The 21,445-nt window shown below is 35.6% G+C and overlaps 1 protein-coding gene across 6 annotated transcripts in view; it reads left to right on the forward strand.

The window, feature by feature from the left end:
- The window catches only part of STRN3 (striatin 3), a 99,939-nt gene that overhangs the window by 35,063 nt on the left and 43,431 nt on the right, over positions 1-21,445 (forward strand). For 5 of the 6 annotated variants that reach the window (XM_074235375.1, XM_074235376.1, XM_074235377.1 and 2 more), the window contains exons 2-3: positions 9,019-9,122; positions 19,289-19,362. In XM_074235375.1, the coding sequence (XP_074091476.1) occupies positions 9,019-9,122; positions 19,289-19,362 (178 nt within the window). Of the gene's footprint in view, positions 1-9,018; positions 9,123-13,278; positions 13,394-19,288; positions 19,363-21,445 lie in introns of those variants that run through there. The other variant, XM_074235380.1, reaches the window with a different exon arrangement.

Below are 21,445 nucleotides of genomic sequence, written 5' to 3' on the forward strand. Positions count from 1 at the left end.
GTTTATGGTGGCTGCATTGTGATAGGGTTACAAAGACAAAATGAAAACTGCCCTGGTTCTCAAGGATCATTTTATACATTTAGGGAAACACTTATGTGTATACACACGTTATTTAGAATGGGACTGGCATCTGAGTCAATCAGAAAAGCTGCATATAGGAAGTATTGCTATATCTGAGCTTGAATTCCAAGAACTGTAGGTAAGGAGAGGAGAGCAAGATGGGGATTCAGATGCCAAAGTACAGAAATAAAATGTCTTGTGAAGAACCACATGAAGGGCCATTTGACTGGACTGCAGATCCAAGAGGCTGTCACCATTCACTAGACTCTGATCAGATACATTGACATTAAATCACTTTGGTAGCTTTGTGGAGAATGGATTAAAGATGGAGACTTAGAAGAAAATGAGTTAGGTTTTTGCTCCAAGTCCAGTGAGAAGTGATGAAGTCCTAAACTAGTGTGTTAGTGTGAGTAGAGAGAAGATTTAAGAGTAACTGGAGAACATTGTCAAAATTGACACAGTTTAGCAACTGATTGAATGTGGGTGCATAGGGGAGAATGTGAGGACTCCAGGCTGACTCTAAGATCAAGAACTTGGATAACTACAAAGGTTGGGATGATACCCTCTCTAGAAATGGGGAAGTTCTATTGAGATAGGGTGGTAGTGGAGATAATGAATTCTGTTTTTGGACAGGTTGAGTTTGAAATGGTGAACATTGTTACAGGACTGGAGCTCAGGAGAAAGATCTAGATAGATGTGTAGATTCGGGAGTCATCTACTTACATAGTTTAGCTCATTTAAAGTGTAGTCCCTGAAAGCCTACTTGACTTGGAATCAAAATGTCATTTATATGTAGCAGCCACTGTGCTGGGGAAATTTGTTTTTCCAAACAAATGAGCATATAATTTAGGCACTTAGTACAGGTATATATAAACTGATGAAAATAAGCCAAAGAGTCTTTACTAACTTCCAAACTTGACACTTTATTAGGTTTGTGACCCTAAGTGAATCTCTTCTCAGAGATTCTTAAGAGTATCAAGCCTTCTCATTTGTAAAATGAGTATAATCCTTGAATAACCTATCCCACTGGGTGTTTATTGTTAATTAGATCATGGATTTAGAACTCAGTTTTTTGAGGACCAAATGAGGTTGTGTGAAGGGTTTTGCAGATATTAAATGCCTTTAGTCAATCAAAGATGAAAGAAAAGAAACCAAACATTTAAGATTTTTTTTTTTGGAGAGACACTTGTCCATAAGACATACAAAGTGTACTCAAGTACTCATAGATTTTAAAGTATATCAAAGATAAAAGTTTTAGAGGGAAGGCACTAGTTGCTGTGGGAAATCAAGAAAGATTTTATGCAAAAGGTTGGACTTCAGCACAGTTTTGAAGGAAACCTCTGTAACTCACCTAAATAATTGAGGTGGAAGTAAGGTGCATTTGAGATAGTCATTGCAAATATATAGATGACTGCAGATAGACTTAAGTGTTGTATGCAAAAAAACAGCAGGTCAGTTTTACTGACTCATAAGAGTAGTAATAAGATAATTTATAAATAAGACTGAAAAAATAGCTTGGGTGGAACAGGTTGTGAATGACTTCAAAAGTTACATTTAGCTTCTATTTTATCCCAGAAACAGTAAGGAGAACCATTAGAATTGGAGAGATGCATTACTTAAGAAAAGTCAAATTTTTCTTACTACTTCAGTAAAGACTACATTGGACTCAATGTGGAGGATGGATTGAAAAAGAGAGAAAACAGGGGAGGCCAGGGGATCAAAGTAGGTAATTACATATACTAGAAACCAAGTGAGAGATTAAGAGGACCTGAAGTAGAGTGATAGCTGTGTAAGCAGAGAGAAGGGGAATGGGTGTAGAATTGTAGTTGAGTTAAAAACAAGATTTTGCAAGTGATGTAATATGTGGAGTGAATAAATTTGAAATTTATTTATAATGTGAAGGTTGGTGTCCTCAATAGAAACAGAAATGTGGAAGGTTGTAGAGTTGGAAAAGTAGGATGTTTGATTTTAAGCAGTTGAATTTGAGATGTCTACAGAACATCCTCTTTGAAATGTCCAATATGCAAATGATATAAAACTTGTTCAGGAGAATCTGGGGTTAAATTTGGGGATCATCTACACAGATAAGAGAATTCATGGGAACAAATGAATTTCAGCAAATGAAAGTGTAGAGAGGAAAGCACACAACTTTGGAGTCATTCTGTTTGCCTCAGTTTCCCCATCTGTAAAGTGAGCTAGAGAAGGAAATGGCAAACCTTTCAGTATCTCTGCCACAAAGAAGAGTCAGATACCACTAAAATGACTGAACAGCTTACAGATGTTCTTGGTTAATTTTTCTCAACTTAGTAAGACAGCATATTAACCATGAAGGTAATATCTTGACTCTCAAGTGAATTGGATTTAAATGAGATGGGCCTGAGCCATCACTGTTCTGTAGTTAATTCAGGTCCTGCAGTAAGACAGAAGTCATGACTAATAATGACCCAGACACATGCATTTAGATCTTTATTGAGAAGCCAAAAGCTGTAATTGTAAATTATAATTGTAATGACTGAACTTGACCCCATAGAAGAGATGAAGAAAGAAATCTCCCTCCTTTCAGTGGAAATGTTGGCTAGAAAGGGGGGGGGGCATAAGGGTTTCAGAATGTTTGCAGTTAAAGATTCAGTATTTCTATTGCTTTTGCTGCTTAAACTTTTTTTTTTTGGCAAAGCAATGGGGTTAAGTGGTCTGCCCAAGGCCACACAGCTAAGTAATTATTAAGTGTCTGAGGCCAGTTTTGAACTCAGGTACTCCTGACTCCAGGGCCAGTGCTCTATCCACTGATCATTTAGCTGCCCCTTTTAAAATATTTTTAAAATTTTATTTATTTTGTATATAAGTTTTAAAAGCTTCCAATGTAAGGTTACAATATTTAAAAAGTTAAATTGATGAAAGACTTAATATTTCTTGTCAAATGATCATATGGAATTTATTCATCTTCCTATATGATTTCATGTAAGACATTTATTTATTATGAATTAAACTAATACTAATAAGGAAATATAAAAAGAAACTTAAGGTTTGTGTCATAGGAATTATGACTTCTAGTGGCCAAAAAATTGGCTAATTTGTTAAGAAATTGCCTCAAATCAATCAAAAGTATTTGAGTATTGCTCTCCCTTATAGTCTTCAAGGGCAAACTTATCTGGAAAATTATTTAGTTTTAGATTCTTTTCCTTAAATTTTTTACAATTTTCTTTTTTCATGCTACTTCTATAATTTCCCCCTACTTATAAATCCATCCCCAAAACAAAAACTAAAAACAAAAAAAATAGTTCAACAAAATTAGCCAACCTATCAAGGAGTCTTTCTCATCCCATGTGTTGTTGTTGTTGTTGTTTGTTGAGTCATTTAGTCTTGGCAAACATACTGGAATGGTTTGCCCATTTCCTTCTTAGCTCATTTTATAGATACAGGACTGAGGCAAACTGGGTTAAGTTAATTTGCTCAGGATCCTACAACTAGTAAGTGTCTCAGACTGGAGTAAGTGTCTCAGTCCCTTGTTTCTGTGTGGATTCAGAGTAAGAGTTAGAAATTATTCTGAATTATTGGAGTTAGTGATGGTCTGCTAATTGCTACTAATTAGTACAAGAGCGATGTTAATAGAAGGATGGAAACTATACATTTAAAATTTTGCTTGTGCTTGCTTCCTGAAAATGCCCAGTTGATGAACTAGACCTTTTTTTTATGGCAGTTATGGGGAAACCTTCCTTTCACTGAAGATCTCAAATAGGAATTCATTTAGCTTCAGGCTTGGAAGTTGTTGGAGTACATTTTCTTTGCTGAATTCTTTCTTGATCTGGTATGAAGGTGGAAACATTTACACTTTTCACCTATATTGTGGCATTACATATGACTTAATATATTTCTTTATTATCTATATAGAACTATTTGGATTAATGTTTTTTCTTAGCCTGTGGATATTAGCTTATGATTTTGTGTATTTTCATTTTATTCCCTGCTTGTTCCCTCTTAGTTTTTTTAACTGTCCTATTTTTGAAGTTTTTATATGTACTCCTTTATTGATAGTCTTTTTCCTTGTAAATATCTTTGTGGTCATACATATAAAATGTGTAGTATGTTGAAGGCTGTCTGAAAATTTTACCTCAAATTAAGTTACTTCTTATGATTATTCCAGATAAAATTCCATCATCCCAGCAATTTTCCTTAGGAATTTTACATTTTTTAAGAAATATTTTTTTTAATTTACACATTACCAAAATATTATTGTTTGAGTAACATAATACCTCCTTCCCCACAAAAATATAAAACCCCATGAGAAATTAAGTAAAAGAAAGAGAAGAAATGTGTTTCAGTCTGTGTTCTGATACCATCAGCTCTGTCTCAGGTCATATTCTTTATCATAACTTCATCATAGAAATTACTTCCACATTTTTCCACAGTTGCTGTTGCTGATTGTAATTCCCTCCAGCCATTCCTCCCTACTACCATTTAATATACATTTTCTCTCCTTTCACACTGTCCCTCTTCAAAAATGTGCTGTCGGGCAGCTGAGCAACACAATGGACAGAGCACAGAGCATTGGCCTTGGGCCCAAGAGGCCCCAAGCCTATATGCTACCCCAGAGATCCAGCAACCACCAAGCCCCATGGTCCCGGACAGGCCACCCAATCCCAGCACCTTGCAAAAAGTAAAAAAGAAAATGTACTATATCTGACTATCCTCTCCTCTATCACCTACATTTCCTCCCTTCCCCTTTCCTCCTCCTCTCCTTTTTCCTCTAGCTGTCTATACCCTATTGAATGTATATGCTGTTTCCTCTCTGAGCCATTTTTTTTTTTTTGTCAAAGCAATGAGGTTAAGTGGCTTGCCCAAGGCCACACAGCTAGGTAATTATTAAGTGTTTGAGGCTGGATTTGAACGCAAGTACTCCTGACTCCAGAGTCAGTGCTCTATCCACTGTGCCACCTAGCAGCCCCCTCTGAGCCATTTTTGATGAGAATGAAGGGTCCCTCCTTCCCCCTCACCTTTCCTGCTTCCATACCATTGTGAAAGCTACATGAAATATCTTAACCTATTCTACCTCTCCTTTCTCTTACTCCTATTACATTTCCCTTTCACCCATTGACTCCATTTTTACAATATATTATATCTTCAAATTCAGCTCTCTCCTGTGCTTATAAAAGCTCCTTCTACCTGCTCTATTAAATGAGAAGGTTCATATTAAGTATTATCAGTATCATCTTTCCGTGCAGGAATACATTCAGTTCATCATCAAGTCCTTCATAATTTACTCTCCTCCACTCTCTATGCTTCACCTGAATCCTGTTCAGCTCTGGTTGTTTCAACAGGAACATTTGAAATTCCCCTGTTTCATTGAAAGTCCATCTTTTTCCCTGGAAGAGGATGTTCAGTTTTGCTGGATAGTTGATTGTTGGTTGCATTCCAAGCTCTTTTGCCTTCTGGAATATTATATTCCAAGCCCTACAAGGCTTTAATGTAGTTGCTGCTTAGTCCTATGTGATCCTGACTGCAGCTCCACGATATTTGAATTGTGTCCTTCTGGCTACTTGTAATATTTTCTCTTTGACTTGGGAATTCTGGAACTTGGCTATAATGTTAGTGGGGGATTGTTTTTTTTTTTTCTTTTGGATCTCTTTCTGGGGGAGATCAGTGCATTCTCTCAATTTCTATTTTACCCTCTACTTCTAGGATATCAGGGCAATTTTCCTGTAGGAATTTTTTTAAAATGAGGTCAAGACATGACTTTCAGGTATCCCAATAATTTTTTAAATTATCTTTCCTGAATCTGTTTCCCAGATCAGTTTTTTTTATTGAGATGTTTTTCATTTTCTTCTAATTTTTCATTCTTTTGCTGTTGAATTATTGTGTTTTGATTTCTTGCAAAGTCATCAGCTTTCTTTGCCTCCATTCTACATCTGAAGGATTTGTTTTCCTCAGAGAGCTTTCTTATCTCCTTTTCCATCTGGCCAATTCTGCTTTTTAAAGCATTCTTCTCTTCAATAACTTTTTGAACTGTTTTATCCATTTGACCTAAGCTTGTTTTTAACATGCTATTTTCTTCAGCATTTTTTTGTATTTCCTTGACTAAGGTGCTGACTTTGTTTTCATGATATTCCTTCATCTCATTTCTTTCCCCAATTTTTCTTCTATCTCCCTTACTTGATTTTCAGAATCTTTTTTGAGCTCTGTCATAACCTGAGCCCAACTTCTATATTTCTTGGAGTCTTTAGAGACAGAAGCTTGGACTTTCTCATCTTCAGATTGAGTATTTTAGTCCTCCATGAAAACAAAGTAATTGTCTATGGTCAGGTTCCTTTTTTTTTTTTTCCTATTTAATCACTTCCCCACCTGTGCCTGGTTTGGGGTGCTTCCTGAGTTTTTGATTATTATTGGGACACCCCCACAAGGACCTCAGTTTGTGAGACTTTGACTGCTCTCCTGGTCTATGAATGACCACAATCTCACCTCTTTGCCATGGGGCTGTGTGTGTGGGGGTAGAGGAATCCCTGCTCTATGGGGTCCTAGACTGTGACCAGGATCTGAATGTGGTCAGAGCCCTGGAGTCCTTTTTCAAAGACAGAGGACAGACCTCAGCAGTCTCCTTCCACTGCCTTACCTTCGGTGGACTGAGCACTCCAGGGCCAGCTGCCTGGAGGCTCCTTCTGGGTAACTCCACCAGCCTGCTTCTGTTTCCTGGATCTGGGCTGCCATGGCCTTAGCGGGCCTGTGCTTTGTATAGTGCTGTGATTGCGCTAAGGCTTTGCACTTGCTCTGGCAGAGGTCTCCCTGATGATTTTCCTAGTTGTGCTTGGTGCTCCCTGGGGTGCAGCTCAGGAAACTACTTCTGCTGCTGGGAGCTGCCTCTCCCAGGCACCCTCATAAAGTTCCTTCACTCTGGCAGTTGCCCTTCCAACCTTGTGGAACAGAGTTTTTCCACTATTTTCCAGGTTACCTTAAACTGGAGAATTGCCTCACTAGTTCCTTCTGTGGGTTCGGTCTCTCAAAAATTTAGTTAGAGTCATAATTTTAAGGTTTTTTGAAATATTTTGGATAGAGCACCTAAGAGAAACTCTTCTCTTCCTACCTTCTTGGCTTAGTCCCCCCTACATTTTTTGTTGAGGAGTAAAATATTATAACAATACTTTATTCTGTAAAAGGAGTTTAAAAATTTTAGAAGATTGTTCTAATATCCACTATTTATATTTGTTGTAATTCCTTGGATTTTTTAAAAATCTTATTTAGAAATGTTATATATGATGTCCTCCTTATTATTTACATTGCATATCATCTTTAATGAGATTATTGAATTTAGCCCAGTTTTAGATTAGTTTTTCACTTTTTTCTTTTCTATTGACCTCAAGTTGAAAAAAAGGAGGAAAGACATTTTTTAGAAGATAAATCAAAGTTTTAAATTAACCATTAGTAAATGTTTTTTAGGAATACTATTTCAGAACAATATATGATTAGTTATTGGTTATTGCTATCTGACTCCCTCTTTATAGAACTTAATGTTTTTATTTGTTGGGAAGATCTGGCTTACTATATAAGATGATCAGTTGGACTTGTTTTGGTGAGATGGGAAAAATACATGGTACTTAGTTCTGGAAATAGCTATGGTTTAGAAAAAAGTAATGCTATTCTTTAGTATTTTCTTTTCTTAATACTTATAAAAAATCTTCCTTATTTCCATATGATGACCTTGTCAAATAACAAGTCAAAATATTAAGATTATTTTCTTCTCTTTACAATATTGCTTGGCAGAAAAATTAAAGAAAATTGAAGTCCCAGGAAAAAATGAGAGATTTTCCCCTAATTTTATATAGAGGCAGGATTGGAACCCAGGTTTCCCTTTTTTTTTTTTTTTTTTTTTAGGTTTTTGCAAGGCAAACGGGGTTAAGTGGCTTGCCCAAGGCCACACAGCTAGGTAATAAGTGTCTGAAGTCAGATTTGAACTCAGGTACTCCTGACTCCAGGGCCGGTGCTTTATCCACTATGCCAGCTAGCTGTCCCCCAGGTTTTCTTAAAAATCCAAAATCTTATCCATGTCTATTGCTCTTTGCACTTCATTATCCTTTTTTCTGTTGATGCATCTTGGATGATTTATATTATTGTCTTAAAACACATTTTAACATTTAGAGATTATCACATTTCTTTACAGTTTCAATCAGACCAGTGATCTTTTTAAAATTCATTTGTAAAAAATTCTTAGTGGCTCTCATGTGAGAAACTGAAAGAACTCTAGGCCAAAAGTCTCAGTGTTTAGAAAACTGACATTCTGTGGAGTAGTTTTCAGTTATACTACGAAATTCTAAACCAAAAAGAATAGAAAACAACTTAGGTATTAAATTGACAAAACAGAACCTTTCAAATTGTTAGCCTCTGAAGTTATTAGGGATCAAAGGAAAATGTTGGGGGATGTTCAGAAAATAAGGTAGTGAAATTACTGTACCTCCTTATTGAGCAAGGGGGGAAAGCCAGTGACTTTTTCTGCTTTTTTCTAGGGGTGGGTGATGGGAAAGAATGATTTTGGTGTCAATTAGAATCAAAAACAGTGTTTGGGAATTAGAGAAATGTATGCATCATTGTCATGCCAGGAAAATTCCCAATCAGAGGTAGATAAAACTGAAACAGACTTCTTCCTGATGTTTTCCTGAAGTCTCTTTGAGATTTGTGACTTTGTAAAGTTATCAAACTGAGGATGGTGAATGTAAATATTAATGAGACTTTCAAATAAGTTAATTTCAAAGATTTTATGTAATCCTTTGCTTTAATTTATTATATTTAAAGTGAAGAATATTAGACATATTACAAGTATTGAGATCATTTTATATAAAGTATTTTATATAATATAAATATTTTTATATATTTTATATAAATATAAAATATTTTATGTAAAACTGCTAACAAATCAATATGCTTTATTTAGGTAATATTTTAAACTTCCCAGTAAATATACTTATATTTTTCTAGGCTCGAATAGCATTTTTACAAGGAGAAAGGAAAGGACAAGAAAACTTGAAGAAAGACTTAGTAAGAAGAATAAAAATGTTAGAATATGCATTAAAACAAGAAAGGTATGTATGTTTCATTTTCTCATATAACTGATGAATTTCTTTTCTTTACTCCATTAAGCAATATTTATAAAAGCATTTTGAAAAGAATGAAATACAATAGATATAAAAGATAAAAGGAGTATTCTCTCTTAAAGGTGAATAGGAGAAATTATATTTAGAATGTCTAAAGAGAAATTAATTTGGGATCTAAAATCTTTTTTTTTATTTTATTAAAGAATGCTACCCACCTGTGCATATAAGTATATAAACATAATCTACCCAGCATCATGAATTGGTTCTCTGAGGCTGGATATGAATTCAGGTCCTCCTGACTTCAGGGCCAGTGCTCTATCCACTGTGCCATCTAACTGCCCCATCATTAGGAATTTTATCATAGTTCTCAATACATTTGTTTTCATTGTCACTTGAATGGTAGTTACAGGGAGATACACACACACACATAATGTCACTGCTGAATCACAGAATTCCATAGTTAGAAGAGGGACTTAAGCAGCCTTCTGTTCCAGCCCTTATACAAAGATTCAGCTTTTGTTTGAGAGGAACCTTACTACATCCTCACACAGATCTTCCTACTTTTGAATAGCTCTTTTTTTAGTTTTTGCAGGGCAATGGGGTTAAGTGGCTTGCTCAAGGCCCCACAGCTAGGTAATTATTAAGTGTCTAAGGCCTGATTTGAACTCAGGTATTCCTGATTCCAGGGCCGGTGCTCTATCTGCTGCGCCACCTAGCCGCCCCCTTTTTTGTTTTATAAGTTTGTTTAAAAATTTTTATAGTTTGTTTAAATAAAAAAATAAAAATTTTGTAGTTTGTTTAAAAATACCCATTTAATGACCTTTTTTCCCCAGTATTTTTAAAGCATGTCTGTAAATCAAACACTTCTCATAATAGTGTCATCCTCCTCTATTCTGGTTGATAACTTTGGCACTTTCCAGTTTTTTTTCCTCTTAGCTTTCCCAAACTGGCATTTGATTTTGAGTCTCTCTCAATGCATGCCATGTATTCATTTACCTGAAATTCCTTACAGCTTTAAATTTATGGTCCTGTGATGTTTTGAATTTAATCTTTGATTCAGTCCAGTGATGTAGCTTATTAAGATATCTTTGAATCCTGAATGTGACATCTTTTTATCATCTATTCCTCCTATCCCTTTCAACTGCAAATTTGATGAAGATTCTTTTTGCCATTGATGAATCCTTCTCATTTTTATGTTTTGTAGCTTTTTCATGATAATAGTTTAAATTATTTTATCAAACACTTGATTGAAAACTAGGTAACTATCTAATGATTTGTGTTCCTAATTTAGTAATCCTGTCCTAGAAAAGTAAATAGTCTATCTAGCACAGAAGATCTTAACTTTTTTTTTTAATGTCATGGAACTCTGAAGTCCTTTTCAGAAAAATGTTTAAAATGTAGAAAATAAAATACTTAATGTCTCAAAGAAAATTCATTGAAACATAATGAAACAAAGATGCAATTTTTCCACATTAAAATTTAAATACCCTGAAATTTGTCCAAGAACTCTAGATTCTAAATCTCTGTTGTAGCCTGATATTTTTTTTTAAAAATTATGTTTTTCTCCCCAATTACATGTGAAAACTATTTAACATTTTTAAAACAATTTTGAGTTGCAAATTCTTTCCCCCCTCCTCTCTACCTTCCTTGAAAAGGTAAGCAGTTTTATGCAGGTTATTTAAGTGCACTCATACTTAACAAGGTTGCAAAAGAAGACAGGACCCCCCCTCCCCCAATAAAACAAGAAAAAGAAAAGGAAAAAATGCATGCTTCAATCTACACTAAGACTCTTTATCAGTTTGCTTTCCCAATGTAGACAGAATTTATCTTCATGAGTCCTTCAGAATTTTCTTAGATCATTATGTTTGTTAAGAGTGGCTAAGTCTCTGACTGTTGGTTATCTTTACAATATTGCTGTACTTTGTATAATTGCTGTTACTGGTTCTTACTCCCTTTGCTTTGCATCAGTTCATACAAGTCTTTCCTGGTTTAATAGTTTTGATGCAATTGATCTTCCCTAATTTTTAAATAATCACTCATCATCAAAGTTTCTGCAGTATATACTAGTTCCTTAATAAATGTTTATTAATCAGCTAACATCTCTTTAATTTTTCCAGGAAATGAAGCCATACTTATTCATTTATAGTTTGCATATTTCATTCCTCTCCATTTGTTGAGGGGGAAAATTGATAGATTTTCAATTCATTGGCTCTATGGAACCTTTGTCATTATCCACAGTTTTTCAGATTATCACCTGAGGGTATAGTTCTTTAGGCCACCTGACTTGAATATATATCAAAGGCATCTTTCTTAAAATATTTCCCATATGTATAACATAATGGTACATGTACAACTTACATTAAGATTTCTTGCTATTCTAAGGAGGGAGGGAAGAGGGGAAAGGAAAAACCTCATGAAAATGGATGTTGAGACTTCCAGCCAAGATGGTGGAGAGAAGACAGGCACAGTTCTAAAGTCTCCTGATCTCTTCCCCATCTATCACATGAAACCAACATCTTAAAAGAAATCTGACCCACAAAACCCAGAAAGAAAAGCCAAGAGAAAGGACATCTACCTCAGGATTTGTGTCTGGCAGCAGCTTTGCCTGAATTCGGGCATGTGAGTCTGGGCTCAGAGGGGAGATCAGCCCGATCAGCCAGATTAACAGCTGAATTCGAACCAGGAGCCTGAGGGCCTGAGAGCCAGACCTGCTGGATCAGGGTGGGGCTGGACCTCAGGGCTTGAGTCAGCCCTGGTTTTGGAGCTGGTGTGTCCCGTTCCCCCCCCCCCCCCCCCCCCCCCCCCCCCCCCATCCCAGACAGGGCTGGTGGGGAGAGTTCTGCAGCAGGAAGGCTTCAGACACCATCCCTGGGCTCCTCTAGTCTGAGGAACACTGTCCCATTACAACTCAGACTTTTTCCCTAACAAACAAATGCAAACTACTTCTGCCTCAGGCCCAGGTGTGTGAGCAGAGAGCCAGCCCAGCTGAGGAATGACCTCAGGCCAGGGTAAAGCCCACCATTGATTGAAGGCAAAAGAATTCAATAGCTCCAACCCCTCCCTTCAAGGAAAAGGAGAAGGCCTCAACCAAGGTCACAGACACTCCAGAGAAAGCAACCAGCACCTCCTACTGGCCAACCAGAGAAATTGCACTCAGTAAAGCCTTTAGAGATCCCAAGCACCTGTGAAGCAACCCCTCCCCAACTCAGGTCTTAGCAAAATGAAAAAGGGTCAGTGGAAAGGTGGATCCATAGGAAAATTCTTGGAAGGGAAAGACCCTAACTCAGAGAGACCTGGAACCTCTGAGGAGAATACAATCTGGTCTTCAGCACAGAAAGACTTCCTTGAAGAAATAAGGAAGGAGCTTAAAAATTTGGGAGAGACAATACCTTGCAACAAGAAAACAAAACCTTAGAAAGTACAATTGGACAAATAAAAAATGAGAATAAATCTCTCAGATCTTCAAATGGGCAAATGCAAAAAGAAATTAATTCTCTCAAAACCTCAATTGGTCAAATGGAAAGCTCTTTCAAAAGTAGAATTGACCAATTGGAAAAGGAGTTGCAAAAGGTTAATGAAGAAAACTCCTCCCCCCAAAAAATAATGGAGTCTACAGAAACTAATGACTCCACGAGACAGCAAGAGTCAGTTAAACAAAAGCAAAAAATAGAAAAAATAGAAGCAAATGTAAAATACCTTATCAACAAAACCACTGACCTTGAGAATAGATTGAGGAGGGGCAACCTGAAAATTATAGGACTTCATGAAAACAGTGAAGAGAAAAAAAGCCTGGACTTAATATTACAGGATCTAGTGATGGAAAACTGCCCTGATATCATGGAATTGGAGGGCAAAGTAGTTATTGAAAGAGTACATCGATCCCCACCAGAAAAAGATCCTAAAATGAAAACTCCAAGGAATGTTGTGGCCAAACTCTAGAACTATCAGATAAAAGAGAAAATCCTGCAAGCAGCCAGAAAGAAACAATTTAAATATCAAGGAGCCACAGTAAGGATCATGCAGGACCTGGCTGCATCGACATTAAGGGATCGAAGGGCCTGGAATGAGATATTTCGAAGAGCAGAGGGAGCTTGGAATGCAGCCAAGAATATACTTTCCTGCAAAGCTGAGCCTTCTCTTCCAGGGAAACAGATGGACATTTAACGAAATGGAAGAATTCCAAAACTTTCTGATGAAAAGACCAGAGCTAAACAGAAAATTTGGACATCAAACAGGAGGTTCAAGAGGCACATGAAAAGGTAAAAAAAAAGGGGGTGGCAGTAAAAGGAAAAAAAAAATGCTATCCAGTAAGTTAAAACTGGCTATATCCCAGCATGGGGGGGAAAAAGATTCTCATAAATCTTGAGAATTGTAACTTTAACAGAGAGAATACACCTAGCCAGAAATGATGGACATTCACAACCTATCCATGAGACTGCTATCTAAAGAGATGTAACTGACTTTAACTCCACTTGGGAGAAAGACCCTAATAACTCTCAGGAATTTTGACTCTATTCAATAGAATATACTGAATTAGAAGGGACAGACACTCAGAATTTTTTATGACTTAGATAGAATGATCTAAAAAACACTACCTCCTTAAAAAGGGGGACAGGAAAGAGATTGGAGGAGGGAGGGGATTGAATGGGGGTAAATCTCATCACACTAAGAGGTACAAAAAAAACCTATGGTAATAGAGGGGAAGAAGGGAGCAGAGCAGAAACACCTGAATGTTCTTCTCATCGGACTTGGCTTAAAGTCAACCTACACATACTCAGTTAACTTATAAAACATCTAACCTTTCAAGTATTAAAAGGGGGAAAGGGGAGGGAGGGAACAGAGAAAGGGAAGGGGAGTGGGGGAAAAGGGGAAATAACAAAAGGAAGGGAAGGGGAAAGGGGAAAGAAAGGGTAGAGTGTGATATAGGAGGGCAAATACACTGAAGGGGGTGGTATTCAGAAACAAAATACTGGAGAATATGGATAAAGGGGGGAGAAAGGGGGAAAAATACAAACAGAGGGAAGATAGCACTGAGGACAATAAAGAATTAGTAATCATAACCTTGAATGTGAATGGGATGAACTCTCCCTTAAACCATAAGCAAATAGCAGAGTGGATTAAAAACCAGAATCCTACAATATGCTGCTTACAAGAAACTCATTTGAAGCAGAGAGATACATATAGAGTAAAGGTAAAAGGTTGGAACAATATATATTTTGCTTCAGCTGAAGTAAAAAAAGCAGGGGTAGCAATCCTTATCTCAGACAAAGCAGCAGCAAAAATAGATAAAAGAGATAGGAAGGAAACTTTATCCTCATAAAAGGTACCATAGACAATAAAGTCATTTCAATATTGAATATATATGCACCCAGTGGGACAGCACCCAAATTCTTAGAGGAGAAGCTGAAAGAACTACAGAAAGACATAGACAGCAAAACTCTACTAGTGGGAGACCTCAACCTCCCACTATCAGATCTAGATAAAATCGAATCATAAAATAAACAAGAAAGAAGTTAAGGAGGTAAATAGATTGTTAGAAAAGTTAGATATGGTAGACTTATGGAGGAAACTGAATGGGGATAGAAAGGAATATACCCTTTTCTCTGCAGTACATGAAACTTATACAAAAATTGACCATGTACTAGGACATAAAAACCTAATGATCAACTGCGGAAAGGCAGAAATACTGAATACATCTTTCTCAGATCACAGTGCAATAAAAGTCATATGCAATACTGGGCCAAGGAGATATAGACCCAGAACAAAGTGGAAACCGAATAACCTCATTTTAAAAAATGAGTGGACCAAAAAACAAATTATAGAAAGAATTAACCATTTTATCCTAGATAATGATAATAATGAAACAACATACCAAAACCTATGGGATTCATTCAAAGCGACTCTCAGGGTATATATTCTATCTCTAAATGCTTACATGAATAAATTGGAGAAAGGAAATCAGTGAACTAAACATGCAACTAAAAAAATTAGAGAAAGAACAAATCAAAAATCCCCAATTAAATACTAAATTAGAAATTCTAAAAACTAAAGGTGAAATTAATAAAATCGAAAGCAAAAAAAGCTATTAATAAATAAAACCAAAAGTTGGTATTATGAAAACACCAATAAAATTGATAAACCTCTGGTCAATATGATTAAAAAAAAAGAAAGAAGAAAACCAAATTGCTAGTATCATAAATGAAAAAGGTGAATTCACCACCAATGAGGAGGAAATTAAAGTAATAATTCAAAATTATTTTGCCCAACTCTTATGCCAATAAATTTGATAATCTAAGTGAAATGGATGAATATTTACAAAAATATAAGTTGCCCAGGTTAAATGAAGAAGAGATTAAATAAGCAACCCTATCTCAGAAAAAGAAATTCAGCAAGCCATTATTGAATTCCCTAAGAAAAAAATCTCCAGGGCCAGATGGATTCAAAAGTGAATTCTACCAAACATTTTAAGGAACAATTGGTTCCAATTCTGCATAAACTCTTTGGAAAAATAAGGAAAGATGGAACTCTGCCTAACTCTTTCTATGAAACCAATATGGTGCTGTTACTTAAACCAGGAAGAGTTAAAACAGAGAAAGAAAATTATAGACCTATCTCCCTGATGAATATAGATGCAAAAATCCTAAATAAAATCTTAGCAAAATGATTACAACAAGTCATCACTAGGATGATACATTATGATTAAGTAAGATTTATTCCAGGAATGCAGGGTTGGTTCAATATTAGGAAAACTGTTAGTATACTCAATTATATCAACAACAAACCCATCAGAAATCATGATCATATCAATAGATGCTGAAAAAGCTTTTGACAAAATACAGCATCCATTCCTATTAAAAACACTAGAGAGTGTAGGAATAAGTGGACTGTTCCTTAAAATAATTAGCAGTATCTGTCTGAAACCATCAACAAGCATTATATTCAATGGGGAGAGACTAGAGGCATTCCCAATAAGATCAGGGGTGAAACAAGGGTGCCTATTATCACCACTACTATTCAATATTGTATTAGAAATGTTAGCATCAGCAATTAGAGAAGAAAAAGAAATTGAAGGAATTAGAATTGGGAAGGAAGAGACAAAACTCTCACTCTTTGCAGATGACATGATGATCTACCTAGAGAATCCCAAGAAATCATCCAAACAAACTACCAAAAACAGTTAGCAATTTTAGCAAAGTTGCAGGTTATGAAATAAACCCTCCTAAATCCTCAACTTTTCTATATATGTCTAGGAAGATACAGCAGGAAGAGCTAGAAAGAGGAAATCCCATTCAAAGTAACCTCAGACAATATAAAATACTTGGGCGTCTATTTGCCACGACAGACTCAGAATCTTTTTGAAAACACTTATAAAACGCTTCTCACACAAATTAAATCAGATTTAAGTAACTGGGCAGATATCAACTGCTCATGGATTGGTAAATCTAATAAAAATGACAATTCTACCAAAACTAAACTATCTGTTTAGTGCCCTACCAATCAAAATTCCAAAAAATTACTTTAATGAGTTAGAAAAAATCGTAAGTAAATTCATATGGAGAAATAAAAAGTCAAGAATTGCCAGGAGCTTAATGAAAAAAAGTGCAAAAGAAGTTGGTTTACCCCTACCTGATCTAAAATTATGTTATAAAGCATCAGTCATCAAAACTGTTTGGAATTGGCTAAGAAATAGAGAGGTGGACCAGTGGAATAGACTAGGTGTAAAAGCAGGAGATGATTACGGTAATCTGGTGTTTGATAAACCCAGTGAGTCCAGCCATTGGGATAAATACTCCCTCTTTGATAAAAACTGCTGGGATAATTGGAAGTTAGTATGGAAGAAACTTAGATTAGACCGACACCTCACACCCTTTACCAAGATAAGATCCAAATGGCTACAGGACTTAGACATAAAAAACTACTGTAAGCGAATTAGATCAAGGATCAGTTTAGCTGTCAGATCTATGGAAAGGGGAGCAGTTTATGACTAAGGAAGAGTTGGAGAACATCACCAAAAACCAATTAGATGATTTCGATTACATTAAATTAAAAAGCTTTTGCACAGGTAAAACCAATGTAACCAAGATCAAGAGAAATGTAGTAAATTGGGAAACAATCTTTACAACTCATGATTCTGACAAAGGACTCATTTCTAAAATATACAGAGAACTGAGTCATATTTTTAAAACAAAAAGCCATTCCCCAATTGACAAATGGTCAAAGGATATGGAAAGGCAATTTACAGATGAGATCAAAGCAATCCATAGCCATATGAAAAAATGCTCTAAATCATTAATTATTAGAGAAATGCAAATTAAAACTTCTCTGAGGTACCACCTCACACCTCTCAGACTGGCCAATATGACCAGGAAGGATAATGATCAGTGTTGGAAGGGATGTGGAAAATCTGGGACACTATTACACTGTTGGCGGAGCTGTGAACTCATCCAACCCTTCTGGAGAGCTATTTGGAACTATGCCCAAAGGGCAACAAAAATGTGCATATCCTTTGACCCAGCAGTACCACTATTGGTTCTGTGCCCTGAAGAGATGATGAAGAAGGGTAAAAACATTACTTGTACAAAAGTATTTATAGCAGCCCTGTTTGTGGTGGCAAAGAATTGGAAATCAAGTAAATGTCCTTCAATTAGGGAATGGCTTAGCAAACTGTGGTATATGTATGTCATGGAACAGTATTGTTCTATTAGAAACCAGGAGGGATGGGAATTCAGGGAAGCCTGGAGGGATTTGCATGAACTGATGCTGAGTGAGATGAGCAGAACCAGAAAAACACTGTACACCCTATTAGCATTATGGGAGTGATGTTCAACCTTGAAGGAGTCGCTCATTCTATCAGTGCAACAGTCAGGAACAATTTTGGGCTGTCTTCAAAGGAGAGTGCCATCTGTATCCAGATAAGGAGCTGTGGAGTTTGAACAAAGTTCAAGGACTATTCCCTTTAAGTTAGAAAAAATGATATGTTATTGTCTCTGATCTTGTCATCTCTTAGACTTCTCTTTAAGGATTTGATTTCTCTCTCATCACACCCAATTTGGATCAAGGTACAACATGGAAACAAAGTAAAGACTGACATAGTGCTTTCTGTGGGGGGGGGGGAGCAAGATGGGGGGAAATTGTAAAACTCAAATAATATCTTTAATAAAAATTAAAAGAAGAAAATGGATGTTGAAAATTATCTTTGCATAGAACTGGAAAAATAAATAATTCAATATAAAAAACCCACACACATACAATTTTCTCAATTCCCTGTTTTCTTTTGTGCATTCTGGGCCAAAGATATACTTGTCTGGAAATACAGCCAAAAATAAGAACTTTAACTCTCCTTTCTGCAAGATAGTTAGCGGACAGTGCATGATAGCAGTTGTGTATTTCTGCCCCTTAGAAGTTGTAAAGGGAAGAGGAAGGAAATCAGCAGTTAATTCTCTGCCAGACCCTTTGCTCAGCATTTTATAAATAGCATCTCACTTGAAGCCTCTCAATATCTCTTTCCCAGGTGGGGCTATGGATAGGTGAGAATTTACTATCTCCACCTTATAGTTAAGGAAAGGGAGGCAGATAGTGATTATGTGACTTAGCACACAAGTGATCTGTGTCTGAGATGGGATTTGAGTTCACACCTTCTGGTTCAAGGCCCAGTGCACTATGTACTGCTCGTGCTGCAGAGGATGGAGTTGAGATAAAAAGATGAAAACTATCATAAGAAGGTGAGGGTTTATAATTTAGGGTTTTGTCAACAAAAAAGGATTTTTGTATTGGAATTAGACAAATTAGAAACTCAGGCTTACTAGGCTTTAAGAGATCAGTCCTAACAAGATTACAGGCTAAAACCTAGCACAGTGAACTTGGAAGGGCAGCTAAGTCAGCATAGTAGAAAGAATACTAGACTTGGAGTCAAAAGTCCTTAGTCAAATCTCAGTTATCTGTTTGACCTTGATGGAAAAAAAACTCATTTTCCCATCTGTAAAATGTGAATTATAATCATTAAACTAAATTATAATACTTTTTCTTGAAGTCAATGCATTTTAAATCTTAAGGGACGCCATAGTTGTAAATAATTGTTAATTAAACAGTATTTCTTTTGAGGATATAAAATGTTTGGGTGAATTTTTTTTTACCACTTTATTCTTATTTTTCAGGGCAAAGTACCATAAATTAAAATATGGCACAGAATTGAATCAAGGTGAATTGAAAATGCCAACTTTTGAATCAGGTAAATATCATTACATGCACTTTTGCATATGTACATATATGTTTATGTATATGCATACAAACATAAATTTAAAAAAAATCATCCACCTTGTTCCCCCCCCCCCCCCCAGCCCATGCCTTTTATGATTTAGAAAAGTGAATTTTTGCTTCTCTAGTTTGGTTAAATGTAATGATTGACTCTTTCTGTAATGATTGAGTCTTTCTTCTTTCCTTCTTTCTAACCATATTTTACCACCAGTAATTTTGTCCTTCCCCACACATATTTACAAGTTTGCTTTTAGAATATTCAACATCTGGAAAGTTTATGGTGAACTAAATTAACTCTGGGAAGTTGGGAATAGTCTGGTTCTGGTACTTTAGTAAGCCTGAAAGGACTGTTAAGCTCATATCCCTTGGGGCCAAATTTTTCTTTTTAGCCCATTTTCTGACTCAGCAGTTCAGCCTAGAAGGAAATGGTTTAATTTTGGCACCATATTTCTGATATGGCAAGAGAGATACCAAGATAAATAGACACATCTTTATATCATAGAAGAGAAGCAAGGTGTTAAGCATAGCTAGCAGCAGACATGAAGTCACTAGATTCAAGTTGTCACCTGTTCTTATCTTACTAGTTTTGTATATATCACTTAACCTCTTAAACACTCAGTTAACTTGAAATCCCCCCCCCCCCCCCATTTTTCCTTTGAAAGATCTCATCATCTCATGGGTCAAATTATTATATTACAATATTTATGCCTTATATTCAGTTCCTGTATTTTATTTTAATTTTTGGATTGGTTTTCTAACATGATCAAAATTCTATATTTGATAACTTTGAGTCAGGATCTTGGAGATTTTTTTTTTCTCATCTGTAAAATGAGGAAGTTGGACTGAATTGAATATCTTTATAATCCCTTGAAGTTTAAAATTTTTAAATTTCTATAACATTAATAGTTTATTAATAGAGTAATAAATATTCTATAGCATAATACTTATGCAGTACTAAAGAACAGAGCATGTTACATACATTGTCATTTTAACCTCATTAAACCAAAAGAGAAAGAAAATACCCTTATTTTACAGATAAGGAAACAGAAAACAGTGGTTTCAAAAATATTGCTTTTTATACTATAATGCCCTGCTTTTCTCCTATTATATATATTAGCTATGGTTCTATTCATCTTGGTATCTCTCTTCCTTTGTTTGATTTTCCTTTTATTTCTGTATATGTTGGTGGATAGCTTGAAGTCCAAAACAGGAGGTAATTAAAATATTAACTAGTGTCTAGCCCCACCTACTGGTAAAGATGTGAAGTTAAAGTTCAGTTTCATGAGAATATGTTTAAAAAAGCAGTTAGGACTAGAACCTAAACTTTTAAATGTGATTTCTAGAAACAGAGAAAATTGAAATAATATGAAAAGAAGTTCTTACTTCTATTTCTTTATAGTTGATAATGAAAGGGAGATTTCTGGAGTCAGGAAAAAATGTTGCAAAGCAAATGTTTATTATTCCACAGGATAGACACTATATAATTCTGTATGAACATTTTAAATACTAAGATGTCTTTGAGTATTTATATCTCTTAGACATTTTGATAGTTAAATATAAAAATCATCTATTGCAACATCTTAGTTTTATGGAAGAGGAAACTGAGATCCAGAAAAGAGGGCATATTTTACATTGTATAACTAGAACTCTTCTTCTAATTTCAAGACCATTGGCCTTCCACATCTTAATCTTAGTTTTCTTTTCTTGGCAATCCATCTCCTGTTTTTTTAATATAGGTCATTTTGAATGTGTTTTATTAGCTAAAGTTCGTGATCCCCCCCCCCTTTTTGTGGTAGGATTTGTGTATTTAGGCCCAAAATTGAATATCAGTTATCTATAGAATCCGAAGAAAATTTGATTCAGTATCTGTAGTGAATGTTGATATTTTTATTTTTGCTACCTAAGAACTAAAACTATTTTTATCACGTGAAAAGTTTCAGTTGAAACACAAAAAAACACGTGAAATTTTCAGACTTGGAAATAATGAGGTAACCTACTAGTTGTATATTATAGAAGAAAGTAGAAACCATATTTTTTCAGTGTTTATAGAAGTTTTT

Source organism: Macrotis lagotis, chromosome 4 (assembly GCF_037893015.1).
Source record: "Macrotis lagotis isolate mMagLag1 chromosome 4, bilby.v1.9.chrom.fasta, whole genome shotgun sequence".
NCBI classification, from domain to species: domain Eukaryota; kingdom Metazoa; phylum Chordata; class Mammalia; order Peramelemorphia; family Peramelidae; genus Macrotis; species Macrotis lagotis.